General features: G+C 43.0%; 1 protein-coding gene across 1 annotated transcript in view; it reads right to left on the minus strand.

Annotated features, from left to right (window-relative positions):
• LOC138246764 (killer cell lectin-like receptor subfamily G member 2) overlaps nucleotides 1-19107 on the minus strand; it is a 64368-nt gene that overhangs the window by 22499 nt on the left and 22762 nt on the right. Inside the window, exons 4-5 of the mRNA XM_069201524.1 lie at nucleotides 14792-14895; nucleotides 2899-3026 (exon numbers count right to left, since the gene is read on the minus strand). Of these exons, the coding sequence (XP_069057625.1) occupies nucleotides 2899-3026; nucleotides 14792-14895 (232 nt within the window). The remainder of the gene's footprint in view (nucleotides 1-2898; nucleotides 3027-14791; nucleotides 14896-19107) is intronic.

Consider the following 19107-nt stretch of genomic DNA (forward strand, 5'->3'; position numbering starts at 1 on the left):
CCTCAATTGTGCAGTCTAGTCTTGTCCAAGAAAGTTTGGCCGATAAATGTTATATTTATCCATTGGCCTTCAGGTATTGTGTACTGGTTGTACCCCATTTTTGCTGATCTCCAGGATTAGGAGAAAAATCCTGTGTTAGACTTTTCAACCTTGGCGTGGTCTCCCTTAACTTTTTGCCTCTGCTTCCTAGGTTGTTGATGTGTGCTATGCAGGAGTGATCCAGGAGAATATGGTTCCCCTCTTACTACAGATGGAGCTGTGCACTCACAGGCACCATTGGCGTATTTCTTAATCTTGGTATAGACACAGAGGTCTGTTTCCCACCTTGTGTGATCCTGCCAAGGCTTTTGATTTTTGGAAAGACTGGTTCATACTAGGGTTAGCAGTCTCCACTATTGTAGCCCTTAGACAGCAATAAAAGATTTGAGTTTAGTCACTCTTTTAGCTTCTTGTCTACTTAAAGATTTTTCCCCCATAGACTGGCTACCTATTCTATTTCATCTTAGGCTCTACTGTTAATGCATTCCTTTTAAGCCACAGGAGTCATTAGACCTGAAATGTCTCTCTGACAAGTTACACTCCTTGGTGGCCAAGTGCTCCAGTCGTTGGATAGGTGAGGTTCGAGTTGGCAATCATTAAATCATACAAGATCTTGAATGAAAAATGTGAACAGTCACATCCATGCAGGTCAGGTAGGAGGATGGCATCCTCATTGGCAGCTTTAAAGGGAGCCTCACTGAAAGACATTTGTTGCGTAGCTACTTGGGCATCTTTTCATACTTTTATATTACATGACCGTCACCATTTGGGTGGTGCAGAATTCAGTACGCAGGTATCATCTTCTGGTCATCATTTTTAGTATTCAGTTTTCAAAACCCTATAATGAACAGAATCACAAGTGTAGCATCAGGTTTTCCGTGGTATCAGCTTCCTTCTAAATTTTGAGAGATGAAATCAGATAATCACTTTTAGCTTAGGTGTTATCCCACTGTATAGGGACTGTGACGGGAAGATGGACGAGGAGGTAATGGCCTGGTTACTTACCAGTATCTTATTTACACAGAGTACAGGTTTTCCCTGTCAAAGTTCTGAATCCGTTCCCACCCTCACCCATCTTCTAGTGATTGATTCTTTGTTCCTTTTACTATTTCCAAAGTTCTTCCTTTAGTGTATCTTGGGATAAAGGGGCCATATTGAAATAACTTTTTTGTTGGGCTAAAGAATCAAGATTTGTGAAGCAGAAGGCCTGGAGTAATGAAGATTACCAGTAAGTAACCAGGTCAATAACATCCATGGTAAAAGACAACCATCAATAAGCTCAGTCACAGCACTGCACTGTAGCAGCATTCAACTGAACTGCTGTGTAGAAAAGGCTGCTATGAAATTGAAAGGGAATGGCACAAATATAATGAAAGCACAACATCTGGGCAGATGGCCAACTCTTTTGTCCTTCTCAAGTAGAATTGGTTGATAGGATATACCTTAACCCTATATGTGCTGAACTGAAAAGTAGAAAATGGATCTCAATACAGTACACTTTCTCGATCAATGAGCAAGCATGCCCGGTATCATTACTGATATTTGTGTCGTGTTCATGACATTTTAACTCACCTAGTTCCTCCTGGATGCCGAAATGAATGAGAAAATTATGTTTAAGACACAAGGCTTATTTCTTGCTCTGCAAAGAGCAAAGCTACAATTTGCGTCACATCCTATAATATTACACAAACCTAATTGGCTATTGAGAAGGACTACTTGTGCGGTGAAATTCAACGTGCAGCCTGCCAGAAATGACGCACAACCTGCACCGCAGTGAAAAATTCACAGCACGCTGAAACGGAACGACGCAGCCAGACTTCGCATCGAGAAGATCGACGCAGCGACCGGAAATTCAACTCACGGCCCACCGGATCAATGCACAGCCAAGCCAGAATGACACAGCCCGACTTCCAGAGAGGAATTGACACAGCACCTGCTGTGCTGTACACAATTTGACAACGCCCACCGAATCGCGCAGCTCCTCTGTCTTCGTCCTGCCAGTGCAGGAAATCACGCATCATCCCAGGGGGGTCCAAAAACCCCGCAACCCGAAGAGGATCCATGACTGAGTGCCAGAAATTGACGCACAGCCGCCGCCGCGTGAAAACAAAATGACCCGAGAAATCAACGCACACCACTTTGTTTCCATGCATCTCCTCCTCTGCGGTTCTTTGCGGATATTTTGCCTGCAAACCAGGTACTTTGTGCTTGAAAGAGAATTTGATTGTTTTTAAAAGACTTAAGACACTTTATATCACTTTTACAGTGATGTCTGAACACATACTTATTGCATTTTAATCTTTTTGACCTGCATTTACCCAGATAAATATTAAATATTTTTCTATACACTGTGTGGTATATTTTTGTGGTGCTATACTTTGTTGTTGTATGATTAATTGCACAAATACTTAGTGCCAAGCTACCAGAGGATGAGCACAGGATAATTTGGATTACGTGTGACTTACCCTGACTAGAGCGAGGGTCCTTGTTTGACAGGGGGTAACCTGACTGCCAACCAAAGACCCCATTTCTAACAATGCATTTGTGATCTGAATTCTTACAAGGCTTGATTAATAACTATTAATAACTTTAAGGGACTTCTAGCGGACAAAGTAACCCTGTGATTGAAGGCATTTCCACTACCTTTTTGTGTATTTTGAAAATACAAGATCCTTATACTTTTCCCTCTGTCTGCTTTGATGTTAATAGTTTGTTGCAATCATCCATTAGTCGTTGCCACATAATAATTGGAAAAACCATTGTGAAAGAAAACTGAAAGAGTTATGAATACTTTGGAGATGTTACAGAATGAGTTGCATTGCCAAATGGCACCGTGGCAGAAGATGGTGAGGATTGTACCTGCCATGGAAGAGGAGCTGTTCCTGATGCAGATCCAGTTGCGCAGTGATGCGCAGTCCAATATTCCATATTTGTCCTCATTCAAGTAGGCACAGTGCAGGTTGGGAACATCCTCAGCCATTGGCAGTCTGTGGAGGAAGTACAAAATAAAGAGAGCCATGCAGCATTTCAGTCAAATGATTTGCACTGCATAAACACCCCATTTATTAATAAGACCATCTCTGAACCAAGATTACATTCCAATATTCAAATCAGATTGTTACATTAGTTTCACAGATTGCCTTGCCTACCATATGTTTTAATTATAGTGGTAAACAGACACGTAGGCTGGGGCAGTAGGCTATTTGGGCTGGTAAACTTTTCATCCAACATTCAGCTCAGGCCAAAACTACAGAGCAAGACTACGTGCTTTTAGACCCCTTAAATTTTGAGCACTCCGCTGAAGACAATTGGATGTCTCTGGGTAAATAGTGTCTGGTGTTAGCCTGTGACCCCAGCATTCCAATGTCGGTCTCTCTGCTTCTCCCTGAAAGAATGTTGTAATAGATTTATAGACCTTCTGCCTTGGGTTATATTGGTTGTTAAAGGCCCTAATCATCGCTACAGAGTTCAGGGCATTTAAAAAAATGGTATATCCCTCCGTGTATAAGGTTACATTGAGCTACAAATTAATTCAAATATAATACCTTCGGAAAGCATCACTTTCCAACTGTGAAGAAAACTCATGCCCTCACACCTCATAGCTGTCACTGAGTACTTCTAATGCCACCTATCAGTGTGCACAGCAGAAGATGACATGCATGGACAGTAGAAGCCACACAAAAAAGAAAAGTCTCCAAAGTCCTGCCTAATTGCTCTTATTCTTCATCATGACATGGCAGAGACCATTGTGTCTCTCCCTTCCATTTTGCCTCTCCACATGTTTCCTGCACAACAGTGATTGCAAACGCTGTGTGAGGATTGAAGGCAAAGCCTCCCCTCTATTTAGCTAGACTACAGTCTGTTGCCTTCCCAGTGCCCTTCAAAACTCTCTATGTTCAGAGGTCTGGGGGAGGAAGAGGATGTGTACTGCTTCATCAAGATATTGATGGAATATTGACAGCTTGTAAAGACCTGTTGCCTCTCTGTCATTTACACATGAGCTCTCAACTTTCCAATGTTCTAATTCACATTCTAATACTGATTTCTAAAACTATCATAGGGTGAAGCATGCCACCCTTGTCTGTCTCCCCCACATATTGAACTGCACAGTAGTAACAGCTACTAAGATTATGATGCAAACTCAAAACTGATTTCTTTCAAATATATCTAGTGATCATGTACTGCATGCTGTGATGTGTCCTTTGCAATCACTCAGACTTTGCCCATGCACATAGTATGTTAATTGAGGTTCTTCTGCAGAGGTACTCGCAGGGCGGAACAAGTTCTACTGCAGCACGAGTAGTAAGGATTTTCTCTTAGTTCTGATGTAATAAAATGTAAAGTGCTTCATCCCTGTTCCTCCATCCTTCTGCTGCTGCACTGATGCTATTAATTATTTGGAGTACGGACAACTTTCAAAATTCACATTGGTGGGCTTTGACAGAAATAACTAACAGGAACCTGTGATCCTGTACCAACAGCACAAGCTACCATGAAACAAAAACATGGACGTGTCTTGAAAAACGTAATTTATAGAAGCTTTGTGGTTATGATCTACAACATAAATACTACAGACATTCACCCGTTATGGTGAGGGGCTCCACCACACGGCTGTCTCTGTTGGGTAGGATTGTGGTTGCCCCTTGCTCTAACCACATTCCCAGAAATCTATGTTTCCCAGAGAGGCGCTTAAGAGTGACAGCTATGCCCAGACTTGTATCCCATGGATCTCTTTGCTTTTGGATATGAACTGCACCTTACTGATGAGGTCTGATAACATTAAAAAAGGTCTGGAGTTGCTTATGCTCCATGAAGAGGGCCTGCAGCTTAGCATTTCAGGGTGAAGGACTAAGGCTATTTTGTATGGCATTGTAAGGCAGCATGGTTTACCTACTTGTTTGGTTCATAAATTCTCACCTCATGCTCTGGAATGTTTTCATGTCAGACATATGTGAGGTTGGGAAGGGCAGGTGGAGGTACAGAACAGTGAAGCCTAGTGACACCTCAACACATTTTGTTACCCCCCCGACTCGTCACTGGATTGCGCCACAGGAACCAGGGGTGCGGATCAGCGATCCATGGGTGATCCGCAAGTGGCCCATGAGTGCGGTTAGCTACTGGCAAACTTCTGCTCTTTTGTTGACGGCCACACCCGCCTTGCCCCGTAACCTTGCTGCCACCTTGCTGCCCTACCGTTCCGCTGCTGGATCCCGCGAGGGGGGAGAGCGGCCCATGAGTGTAGCAAGTTACCACTCCCTTGTCCGGGGGGCTGTCTCCCCGCACTTCCCTGCCACCCAACTGCCTTGCTGCAGGGACCCATGGTGTGGGGTGCAGACTCCGTGAGTAAGGGCTCCGCAATGCCTAGTTTCTGCCCCCTCTGGGGAACGTTCCTTTGTCTTGCCACCTTGAACACCTTGAGCACTTTGACTACCTGCTGCATTGCCAAGGAGATCATTTGGATGGCGAGGAGCCGAGGTGGAGGCACGGCGGAGGCGCTGCAGAAGTGTGCCTGGTTTTGCTGCACATTTTGACCCTGGAAAGCACTCAACAAGAACCAGAAAAGCTGTAATTTTTAACTGAGACCAACCCCACGTTTCAGGAAGGCTGGGAAGGCCATAGGTATGCCCCCCCCTCCCGGATGCTGCATCTAGACGCACCTTGAAACAGCCTTGAAAGATCCTGAGGCACAGGTGAGAAACCAGTTGGGGCCTGCAGAGTCATGGGAGTTCTTGTGGAAATTGGGTAGCCGCAGTGTCCTTTCCTGGGGGCTCTCCAAGAGATCAGAGTTAGGGGCTGAAATGAGGTCCAGTATTTGGGGCATTCGGGGTGGTGTTCGGCTGACACGAAAGGAGCAGCACTTCTATGAGTTTGGGGTTAAATACTCCGGAGCCCTGAAAAACAGTTGTGGTGGGGGCTATATTGCTGTGCAGCCCCTTGAGGCCTGTACCTGAGTAGGAGCTAGGACTCTTTTCCATTAAGCTGGACGAGGCTGAGTCAGCGGGTGAAGAAGCTGGTGAAGAGGGCGGCGGCTGAACGAGTTTGACTTTGTTTGCTCTACCCGAACTGCAACTTTCTTGCATTTTTATGCAGATTTAACGATGACCATGAAGAAGCTCAGTTCAGGCCGTCTGCTCCTAGGAAGATCTTGCTTAAAAACTAAATCCAACCCCATACGGAACAAGGCTAATCCTGTACTCCTGCTGAAGGGTCAGTTGCAGAAGCAACTATTTATCTTCTGGGGAAAAGAGAACACTTTATTCCAGGAAACAAATGGTGAAGCCCTCTCCAACTCTACTCCAGTCACAGAGTCCTCTAAAGGGCCCTCAAGGAAGTTTTCAGAGGAATAATTTCAGGAGGAAGGAAATCAGAAAAGAGGAGTTAAGGTCCTGGAACAGGGCCTTTCGATGTCCCTTGCGGAGACCTTAGAGAATGTTTGGCCTGCTCGTAGTCTGCTGGAGCCACAGTTTTGGCCCCCCTACTCCTCCACATCTGCCCAGTCAGTCCTCTTTCTCTAGCTGACATGGCTCCTAAAAGTTTCAAGAAAGTGGTGCCATTTTATCAACAGCGTCTCCAGCTATGGGGCCCTGTGACTTTATGCTGCCGGATCTGAATCCAGATTTATTTCAGAGATACGGCCCTAAGGCTAAGGATCTCTCGCCTCCACCCGTGAACTCCAGATCCAAATGTTTATCGACATCAACTGGCCTGCAGTTCTTTAATAGTACACCCTTGTTACACGATTAATTATATCCCCATTTTCATTTGTCAGCGACGCCGGCCTTAGAAGTCAGTGGAATCCAGGCCATTCAACCTCCAAAATCTGAGGCTTTCAGATTCTCTGTTTAATTTGGAAAAACCTTCTTGCATCAATCCTAAAGTTCCTGGAGAAAGGGAGCGCCCATGTGAGGATGTGAGCACTCAAGCTGGTAGAGCCCATTGCAACCGTCTCAGTGAGGCAAAAACATTTTTGGTTAGTCCCGTGGACTTTATTCGATTTATCTTTGATACTCCTCTGCAGAAGGGCAATCAATCTGCACAGAACAACCAGCTCCCATTGAAGGTATTCCCCATCTTTGGAAGAACTGCCATCCGAAAGAGTGGGCCCATAGTTCCCCTCCTACGCTATCCTTGGGAGATGGATCTAACAAGGGAAATAATGTTAAAGATGGGCAAAAACCTAAGAAATCGAAGAAATTAAATTGACGGATTAGTAGGAAAAACAGAAGGAAAGTACTTTTTTCTGACGTGATAACTGATGTAACAACTTCCCTCCGAACACGTACCGAGCCACACACAAAGCAATCTTGTTTGCTTTCACCGCAAAGGCCTAGCGTTTCTAGAAGGGGGCTTGAAAGTGAGCATAGTACTGACTTTTCTACCACTTCAGCCTTGAATCCAAACTGCCTCACCTTTCTTGCCTCCCAGACGGAAGGTTTTCCCTAATGATTCCTTCACTTCTTTGGCTAGGGAAGGAGCACCTTCAACAGGTTATAATGTGGACTCCCAGATAGTAGACTTTTTACCTATCTTTAATGCAGATTTAATTTTATATAGATCCACTCTGCTAAGATGCTTCTCGGAATCCAGTTCTCTGAAACTAATTTCTAGTTATGACATGGACCTTGTTTCCCTAATGACGACTTATGGTGGTCTTAGGGATAGGGTCGTCATTCGCTCCTAGCGCTCAGCGAACCTGATCCTCTAACACGCAGATTTTGTGCAGTGTCGGGGGATTGACGTGGTCTCGTTTTTGTCTCACACTGTTCCTTATGTGGATAAGGCTCTGATTAAGGTCCTTAATAGGCCCCTATCTCCTGATCTACAGGCTCTTAAAGTCTCCCTAATAGGGAATGATAGGCAGGTGTTACTGCAGGAGTTATGATCCGTACCTAATCATCTAGCCACTTATGTCCAGGAAGATTGGGGTCAAAATCAGGGGCCCAGGGTCCTGCACCATCCCTCTTCCTTCTTGGAATTTCTTGGAATGTTAGCAGGGGTAAAATTTAGCAGGGAAAAACTGTCTTACCTTAATATGCTTAAACCGGATTTCATTTGTTTACAGGAGACTTGGTCTGACTCGGATTTATTATGGGACAACTACTTTGTCATTGATTGTAAGGCCTCCTTGTCATGAAGGGGACATGCCAAAGGGGGGGGTGGTTAGCTTGCCTACTGTCTAATACACTTGAATGTGATTATACTTGTTATAAAGACCCTAGTAACCTTTTTATGGCCTTAACCATTCAATTGCATAGTACTGCACGAGGCCCCACATCGTTGTTACTAATTAACGTTTATGTCCCCTCTGAGGCAGCCTATGATTCTCTGTTACAAAGGGTTTCCGTCTATCTTGAGGATGCCCTAGACTCTCCATTGATAGTACCTAAACTGCAAAATGTTCGACCTTGCCTTATGTCAAATGTGTGAAGCAGAGAGAAAGAGCGCTTCCAGCCTGCGGTTTTCCCCCTTTAATTAAAACTAACAAAAGAGGAAACCTCCTCCTCAGCCTTCTTAAGAAAAATGCTTGAATTACCACCAATGGTAGGTCTTCTTCTGATTCTCCCTCCTCCTTCACACATATATCCCCCGGGGGAAAGGCCATTTTAGATTATTTAGTACTTGGATATTCCTCCTATTGTTTATTGGAATATTTTAGGATTATAAGTACCCCTACAGTGACCATAACTTGCTTCTTGTCACTCTAGAAATGATCATATTCTCACTAGATTCTTGGAAGTCTGGCAGGTTTACCCAAAGCTTCAATAAAAAGACAGGGAGAACCCAGTGGAATTTTAAGAGGGTTGCAGGTGTATCAGTGATGCTAGCACCCGTGGTTGCTGACTTGATTAGTTGAGAGGGGATGGAACTGCAAAAGTTCTCCAATTTCATGAAGCAGTTGTTGGTTAACACCTGGTCCGGAGAGCAAAAAGTAGCCTGTAAAACTATTCCCCGTAGAGAAATAAATCATTTGGTCAGGGCCCAGTATTTGATTTATTCCGAGGATAGGAAAGTCAGGGTTGCCCTATTAAAAAGGAGAAAGAAGCGGTTGAAGGCCTGCCTCGCAAAAGAATCTGGGGATAGGCTTTAGATCCAACTCCGGGAAGCTCCATCAAAGGGCCATGAAGGCGTTTTGGGGCATTAGTGGGTGAAGGGTGTGGGTCGAGAATCTATTATTATTATAATATATTATAATATTATTATCTATTATTATAATTTATTGCCTTCCTGTATGCCTCAAATGGGGTTTAACCATTTCGGACCCCTGAAAGTTTAGGATTTTTTTCCCTCCGTCAATAAAAGAGATTGACTGTGCCATTCGCTCTATGCGCTCCTCTGCCGCAATGGGCCCTGATGAACGTCCCTTATCAGTAATAAAACAAGACAGGAGTTCTTGAAGCAAGATTTTATATGTGGTTTTCAGAAGATGCTGCCTTTCTAGATGGGTCGGTAGTATCATTGTACCCTTATTTAAAAAGGGTGAACAAAACAGTCCTGGCAGCTATCAGCAGATTGCCCTTCTGGATGCAGTGGGCAACATTTTCACCAAATGTCTGCTTTCCAGACTAACGTCCTGGGCATCCCCCTGGAACAATCCGGATTTAGGCGCAATCATAGCACCCTGGATAATATTTATATGCTACAAGTTATATCAGAAAGATATGTAAAACTGAGAGGCGGGGTGGTATATGCCGCCTTCATAAATTTTTCCTAAGCTTTCAATAAAGTAGGTAGAGATCTATTATGGGCTAAGCTATCCAGTCTGGGGATACCTCTATCCCTCTTCGAGTTAATTATACCTCTTCACTCCAACACCTGGAGTAGAATCCTCTTGGGAGGCGATTGAGGTCTATCCCATAGGATATCCACTTTTAATGGGTTAAAACAGGGTTGCCTACTGGCTCCCTTGCTTTTTTTCCCCTCTACATCTCAGATCTTCCTTCCTTGGCCCAGAGCAAGGGTTTCCCTCCGCTATTAGGTGGGCTTCCAGTTTGCTGTCTGCTATACGCTGACCATATTATAATGTTTTATTTAACCCCAAAAGGTCTACAGAATCGGCTGCTGTGTTTATCAAAATATTCAGACTTACACTATCTGAAGATCAATGTTCCAAAAAGTAAGTTTCTTTGCTTTCTGGGGGAAAGACGATTTTTCACGATTTCCATTGGACATTGGGAAAGCAAAAACTAGAAATAGTGAAATCATATCCCATCTTAGTGAAAATAGTTAGGGGGAACCTTGGTGATGTTGCCCACATCGCCTCAAATAAATCAAAGGCCAAATGCCAGTCAAGAGGCTTAGGGGCCCTATAAACAGCCACAGGAGGAAGGCATTTTTTACATCTTTTATCTGCATACCGAGTCAAAATTCCCGCATCCCTGCTATATGGGGTGGAACTTATAGATACTTCTAAATGGGGGGTTCCTGAATCAGTCAGAAGGAAAAATTTGTAGAAAACTAATGTCTGTTAATACGGCCCCCTCACTGGCAGCCTTAAGGTTGGAAATGGGGCTTAGAAGTACGTATGCTCAAGGATAAGCAGGGTTTATTCAGTTGGCCGTTTTGATTTTGAAGAGCGAGGAAAATACCATAAGATCAATATTAAAGAAAGAGCTTTTTTCAGAAAATAGTATGGCCAAATATTCCTTTTGTAAGAACTTTTCCTATGCTCTTGAAAGGCTGGAGCTGGATCATAGCCTGGTCCTGGAACGATCTCCATTGCATTTGAAAGTTATTTGGAAGAAAGCAATGTGGGCATTGAGTTATCGTTTAGATCTTGAGAGCGGCAAAAAAAAAAAAAAAAAAAAAAAAAAGAAGTTCTTCTGTGACTATAGTAAATACTCTACTAATAACAAAATCACAACCTTACATCACATCGAATATTCCTCATAGCGTTAAGCGCTTTTGGATGCGGCTTCGCTAGAGATTGCTCCCTTTCAACACACTACTGGCGAAACGGCACGGAACAGCTAAAGAGTGTAATTGCTGCCTGGCTGAATCCCAAAACCTAATCCACGTATTATTTGTTTGTCCACCTCTCGTTTCATTGCATCGCAAATGGCTAAAACCAATTTGTCTTCTGCTCTCTTTGTTGTCAGCGCCTGAGTTCCTCCAAGCATTGACTGATCCCACTAATCAAAGATTTAGCTTCAAAATTATTAACTTTTTCAAATGTTTCTTACATTTATTTGTAAGAGCACTCATTGAATTGCAAATTGGGTGATAAGGTCTAACAAGATGACTGTTGTTCTAATTCATATGTAATAATATAATTTATGTGTGCAGAGGAAGCGAGGCACCCTATTATAAATCTCGAAAAGAAAAATCGACTTTGGCCCATGAAAATTCTGTTCTGTGTATGTGTGTATATCTGCAATATTAGGGTCAGATAGACCCCATTTCAGACGGTCGGTGTTTGAATCTATGGTACTCCTCGCTTCAATTTATTGTGTGTCATTTATACTTTGGCACTCTGCGCTCTCTAGTTATATATAGTTGGTAATGAACTTAAAGGCCTAATATTTTCATATTTTATGTTATTCTAATTGCACTTATGTGAGCATTTGCACTTTTTTCAGCTTTATTTTGATAAGAGCAATGTAATGTGTAAATATAAGTTCGGAAAACATTGCAGTGCGTTTTGATACAACCTTTTTTATTGTATCATTTTTTTTTTATTGTGTCCAACTAGATGTTAGGTGTAAATAGTGGTAGAGACTAGAGTATTGTTGTATTGTTTATTTTTATGTGGACCTCAATTGAGTTCCAAATCATAAATAAAATAAAATTGAATTATTTTGTTTGCAATGGAAAATGGCACTGGACTTCTGGCTTCTCTATTGATGGTTGCACTGAGGAGCATCGGAAATAAACATATAGTTCTTACACCATTTAACATTGACGGTTCTCTTCTGTAATCATTGTTTTGGAACTCAACACGTTCTTCCAGATAGATCAGAGACAAAAGACTGCACTTCCACTTAAAGCCAGGTGATGTCCTCACAGTTAATACATAAAGACAGAAAAGCACCAGTTCCACTAACAGCATACAAATGACCTCACTGAAATCCCATGGATGTAAAAGATGAGTGGTATGAAAGCTATGTCAGATGTTCAAAAAGGCTGTTCCTTCCGGAGCTCCACCATTTTTCATATTTTATTGCAAGAACAGCATTATAATCTCCAAAGCATTATCATTTGTTCAAATGTGTGCCCACTTTTGAACAAATCAGTAATAGTCCAAAAAGCCCCATCATATATCCTAAAAGTTCACACATATGGTTATGGTTTGCTATCATAATTAGAAAACACAATCATGGGTTTGTCTTCTGTGATAGCACATGTTTTATCACAAGTGATGTCATAAGAAGTGCAGAGGGAAGGAGAGGTTTATATTATGATAATGTAGCTAACCATAACTTGTGACTTTCAAGTTTTAGGTAGGGGTGAGTGAAACATTCTGCTCCGCCAGCGGAGTTCGTAGACTTTTGCCCACTCCACGTTCCACTTGGAGCACACATTTTTGGCAAAACTCCACCAACCACCGAGGGGCGGTGTTTTTTTCTCAATTGCAGATCACTAATTTTAAGTTTATGAACAAGAATTTGCATCCCCTAGCGTGATTTTCAGGTGACTCGCAGAGAGATTTCTCAATTCAGGTGGTTGCGGCAAGTTGAGACCGTACGCGTTGAGAAAGCTGCCACTCAAGTAGAAAATCTACTTGAGCAGCAGAAAGAAGCAGCATCCTCTGGCATGCTATGTGGTGCTGTTTCCACTGATTTTAAAGTGTGGATTAAGCTCCCAGAGCTAAAGGTCTGAACAAGCAGCACGACGTTCCAAATTCTGCCCACTAGTGGAACTCTGCAAAATTCAGTGAGTTCCACCCACCCTAGTTCCAGCAGCTCCATCCAAACCTTTGCACAGCATGCTGTCACAGTTCACAATGGCATCATCCAGGAGTCACTAGTCCCATCTCCACTAGGAGCCTCATCTATGCCCCTCACTGAGATCACTGCCAGGGATTTTCTCACTAAAGTTTCAAAGGGGCACCCCTCCTGGATTGCTCCACAAGTCTAGGCTACCTTCCTTTGTTGAGTGGGCTTGGGAAAGCCCATACCTGGCACAGTTTGACAGCTGATAGATTAATGCAGATCCTTCAGCCAACCCCTTTCCTCCTCAGGAGATGGGTGAAGCACTATTAATTGCTCCCTCTATGTGGGAGGCATTTGTTCCTGCTGCTGGAGAGAAATGTAATTAACCTGGCACAGCAGGGTGACAAAAGGCCTGAACTCTCATCCTGTGCTAACCCATGAAATATGACAACTCTGCATGACCCATAAGTTGTACAAAAATGTGTATCTTGCAGATTTAGACCCCATTTGTATACATGTCTGGTCTCTGTAGGTCAAAGAGAAGTAAAAATGCACTCTAAGGAAGTTTCCCCCATGTGTATAATAACGTGTCACTACAAACAAACTTGTAAATCATACTGACTTTCCCTATTAGTGTACATTATCATTATGAGTTCTTCCCCAGGTTAATATCTAATCCTGCAGAGTCCCCTCTGCGCCAGGCTACCTGTGTGCAGTTACCGGGCTGTGCAGGACAGTAATCTCACGGCAGCCCACACACGTGCACACACATTTAACCAGCAAATTGCCTCTTACCTCTGCTGCATTTCAGTGGCCTTATCGTAAAAGGCAGAAACTAGTGTTAAACATCGGCAGTCCATTTGATTTCCATGGATGAGACACATGTAGTAAGACTCTCTCATAGTAAAAAGTCTGACACGAGGTGATCCAAAAAGCAAAGGAATCCAGGCGTATTAAATGGGTAAAACCCAATTGCAGCACTCCCCTATTCTTTGTGCTCATCTAGGCATGTGCTTCACGTCAGGTACTCACTTCAATCCCCCACTTGTGTCTGTCTGCAAGAGAAATGCGACTAGTATAGGAAGCATTTCATACAAATAATACTCTTTATTGAGCACCACTACTGCAGGCATTTCTATGCTGGCCTCTGGCAGGAAGACCAGTCTCTGTATTGCCGATACAATACAGTCTGCAGAGAACAAAGAAAAACATGCAAACTTAGAGCAGCCCCTCCTAGAGACCTGAAATAATCCATGAAAAAGCTGCAAGCATCAGAACACGCCAGGTATGTAGAGCCAGGACATGGGACACAGGCTCTTTGCCTGCTTACAACCAGTTGTAAACTGTCTGTCTGTGCTTGAGAAAAAAAAAATGAACATATCCACATTTCCCTTCATGAATGCTGCTGCTGTATGGAAGGGATATTGCTGTCAGAAGAAACTTGGTGTACATTTTAGATTAAACTTCAATATAAATTTTAGTTTAAAAAAAGTAACAATCTTCAAAATCCTTTGGGGTAGTCTTAAAACCTGACACACACCTGATCAAGTCAATGCCCTAAGTGACCTCAGTGAAGCAAGCTAATAGCTTAAGAGTACTGACCCAAAACCTCTATAAGTACATTTTCTTTTATTGTATTTCATAACTTGTGTTTCTTGTGTAGTGAGGCAAGGAGTAAGCAGAAAGCAAGTTGTTACACCAGACTTAAAAGAGCAGTTGAGACAGTACCAGAGAAAGGTTCTGTCACTAAATTTTACTCTTTCACATCACCATGGAGCACTCACTGCTACTCCATGATTAGGACTAATTTTACTCCACCGTCATTTGTCGAATGTTGAGAAGCCAACTAGTATGTGTGGTAAGTGTCCACATGAGATACTCACAATGAACCTGAAAAGAGGGTGCCATTGACCCACAACCACACGCCATCTCTTCTCAGTAGTCCAATCCAAGAATTATCGATTGTTTTGTAACGTTTTATTGTATCCTGAAATTAGAAAGAGGCAAATTAATATCACAACCAAGAGCAGGAGATGAAGGTCTGAGGTTAACCCTGGCACCCACCAATAAGAGACCAAAGAAGATATTAGTGCATGGAGACATGTGAGCAGGTTCAGCAGTGGGAAAATAATGTCACAATGAATGACAACACACCAGAATGAATGTTCAAATGAATACCTTTAGGGTCCGGATAATGATATGCTCGAAACAGGTTGCTATGGCCACATAACCTTTGGACCAAATATCCTGTGAAATGCACGTGTAAGTCTGCCTTGCATCCTCATTATAAAGAATAACTCCACTGTTCGAGCGTGGAAAGGTACTTAATGTAGGTTTATTCAATAAGCTCAAAAGTATATGATGTCTTCTCTAGGTGTACTCAAATACCTCCTTAAGCGGTGTTGACCCTTGTGCATCCCTTCAAGTGAGCCTCCCCAACTTGAGGCTGGGAGACCCTCACACTCTAATACTGACACATCATGCAAGAATAAAGAGTGACATCAGAACGCAGGCCCACAAAACACTGGACACCAAATATGAAGGCTCACCACAAGTTTTCAAGGTGGTGTGGAATGCTATAAGTCTTTCCCCTCCTATTCTCATGTTTCTCTGTTTATTTGGGGTTCATTGATGAGCAATGAGGCTGAGTCAAAATAACAGTTATGAGCTATGGAATTCAAGACTAGAAAGAATTAGTGGACTGACGATGAAGAACATACTTGTGGTTGCATACCCTAAGCTTTACAAATTCACTAGGTTTAGAATCACAAATGTGTGTTTTCACTGTTCCATAGCTCTTTTAGGTGTCAAAAAACTCTATATGAATAAAAAAAGGGTTTGAGCAACCCTTTCTGAATCATACAGAGGAGGGGAAGTGAAAAAGCCTCCCTCCTATTTTTGATTCCTTTTGCCAAGTTACCAGTGAAAAATTGTCCCAATATTTTTTTGACTATGTTTGTATCCTCATTGAATACTTGATGCTGTCATTTCTGATACAGATGCACAATATATTTTCAGTTTTTGAAAGCTCTGTTTAAGGCACTGGGTGTTGAACAAACTCTTTTGGGTATCACCACAGCCAAATAGGTGAAGAGAACAAACTGATCCAGGTTGGAGAAATATATTAGATGTTCCTGTAATGCAGCTCAAGATAATTTGGCTTGCCATTTACCATCTATGAAAAAGTCTTATAATTATGCAGCTTTTAGTGCCATCAAGGTTTCACCTTTCTTTTGTTTGCAAGAAATTCATCCAGAAGCTCTTCCTTCTTTTACTGATGCTCTGGTCTCAGCAGTTGATGATTATAAGAATCATTTTCAGAAGCAAAGGCAACTTGATTCTGAAAGTTTACATCGTTCCAAATCAAGATGAAGGAATATGAGAATACATCAGGATAAAGTTTTTCTCCTTTTGATCTTGGGGAAAAGTTTAGCAGTCATCTTATATTTTTCCTGCTTATACACTGCCAGGTAAATTTAGACTATTGATTCTGGCATACCAGTTATAACTCGTCAGCTCAATCTTGTTTTGTTTAGAGTTGCCTTGTGCTAGGATGATTCATTCAGTCTTTCATTTATCCCAACTGACATCATATGCTCTAGAGCCTCATCATCGGCTTGTGAGTGGAATCTCTACCCATAATGGTACAAAAGGTAACCAGCGTGTGAGTACAAAGAAATGTGTGATTCTCTGAGATTTCAAAGTTGTCTTAAGTTCCAAATGCACTGGAAAGCTTATCTTTCTACACAGTGCTCTTAGGCAGATGCTTCTTTAGTTTATGCTCCGCTGTTAGTTGAAGTTACCTTGTTCTTGGAAGATCATTAGGACTTTCATTTATCCCAACCGAACATATGTGTTCCTTATTTTCACTGGGAGCTGTGATGTCATGATCGGTAAGTGTTCCTCCTGACTTTCTCCGCAACTGTCTTGACTCACTTGGCCCGCCTTCAGATCACACGGGGCTGCTGAGTCACCACCTTAAGCCTGAACATGGATGACAGACTGGTCTTCATAGAAAGTCGCTTCCTTGCGACATGGTGGTTACCAAATTGGACACCTGAACATGCAATGGCCCACACTTCATGTTTGCCATCTTCCTGGTCACACGGTGGTCACTGATTTAAGGGCATACACAGGTAAAGAACCGTACTTCACAGTGGCCCCCTTTCTGGTCATATAGAGGTCACCAACATTGGCAAAATTGGTAGACAGCACTTTTGCAAGGACTCCACTTGCCAAAATCTCCACTGGGCCACATTCCCTGAAGGCATTTTCTTCCTCCTCACATGGTCCACTGGTGTTGGCAGGCAGGCAGAAGCCTGGTGTTCAGGGTTCAAGACAAGTGGTCTTGACTTCCTTGGAGCTGGCCTCTCATCCAGCAGGGAGACTAGCAGACTTTGGTCCCTACTTCTCGTTCCAGGAGGTAGAAGTCTTGAAGATCATCCTTCTCCTCGTGAACAGTGCTGTTGAACAACTTGGGGGAATTGTGCTCCCATCTTTTGTAGTCCAAATCCAGACACAAATGTGATTTATCATTTGATCCTTTGAAATTTAGGTTGTGGATGTCGACTCCTTGGAAGAGTGTTCTCTTCTGATACCCTTTCTCAAAGTGACAGTCAATCACAGCAGGAGAGGCTCCAATAGCGGGTGACCCACAACACAGACCAAGGGAGTGACCGGGGATCACACCTGGGTGTCATCCTGCATGGAAATATGCCTCTTAAAGGGTCAAAGGCCTAGGCATCCCCTCTATCAAGATTCCCTAGTCCACAGTGCAAAACATAGCAGTCCCACCTTCTCCCTAACATTGAGTCTAAGCTCCACTGACTAGTAACTCTTCCTAGAATCAAAGAGATCTTTGATATACACAAAGGATACTCTGCTCTTCCTTCAGCATGTCCCACTCCAGGTCTCAGTAATGTCTGCAATACCCATCTCCTGTCAGGGGGTTTCAGTCCTCACATCTCCTAGTTTCAAAATGGAACCCTAGGACCTCCATGTTATGTAATGTACACAGGCACACATATCTCAGCATATACATGCAAGTATCACGCAATGACCGGCGCTACACACAATCCAAACAGACCAAGGATGAGTATAGTACACAGCAACAGTAGGCACCACTCTAGTGAAAAGGCCTGTTCACTTTACTGATTAAAAAGGTACACTACCACCATCCTGCTCAAGTCACAAGAATAGCGCTTGGTGCACCCCTCCTGTCTAACAAGACCGTATTACCATCGCACAGGCCTAGGTCATGGTGCACATAAGTGAGCCGTGTTTACCCATGACCCAAAATCATCACGAGGGGTCCAGATACCTATGGAGCTGGGGCACTCAGTGCAGGGATGCATGTCCGTCACCAAGCAGAGGACGTTCCTGTCCCAGCATTCTACCATTTCTGATCCACTGGAAAGATTATTATTCTAGACAGCATTCTTGGGCAGATGCTTTTTCAGTTCATGCTTCTCTGTAAGTCTGACATTTCTTTGAACAACTTAGTATGCCCTGAACTTCAGGAGGGAGTAAACTGTGGCATGAGCTTTCTGGAGATTGAAAGCATTCAAGAGAATGTAGTGCAAACCTTGAGCAGTCAGGCAGCATCTTACAGTATGCCATGAGCTGTGTGGGTTTTAGTGTCCTCTCCACCTGGACAATACTTGTGTTTTGTACCTACGGTCACAAAGTGTGGTGTTCAGCAAGCTGCGCAAGCGTCCGACAAAAGGGTGGTGGTTGGACTAAAAAGTGTAGCTCTGGTCAAAGGATGGAAATCGTGGGTTTATTCTTTTTGTGCCAAATTGATGCTATCAGGTTCATGAAATGTGCTTGTACAAATCTTATAAACTGCGCTTTTGACTATGGTGACCCCTCAGAATATTCTATCTGAGTTCCCAAATCTAAAATGAACTAGTCCTTTCTGGTGATGTGAGTTCATGTTTGAAATATATGTAAAAAAGCATTGATAAGTGATGGATGTCTCACAAGTCATTTGCTTCCTTAGTATTTTCTTCACCCCCTTTCTACTATTTGTATCCCTGAGGTTTGCTTCTTCTAATTGGATCTTCTACTGGAGCTACTCCTATACATCACTGCTTGGTTCTTTCCTGAGAACATCCACACATTGGCCTTTAGCTTGAATCCTCCCTCCTATGGGTTATTGTTTGCAGTGCATAGGCCTGTAGGATGGTCGTCATTACCC

The sequence above is a fragment of the Pleurodeles waltl genome, chromosome 7 (assembly GCF_031143425.1).
Source record: "Pleurodeles waltl isolate 20211129_DDA chromosome 7, aPleWal1.hap1.20221129, whole genome shotgun sequence".
Lineage (NCBI taxonomy): Eukaryota > Metazoa > Chordata > Amphibia > Caudata > Salamandridae > Pleurodeles > Pleurodeles waltl.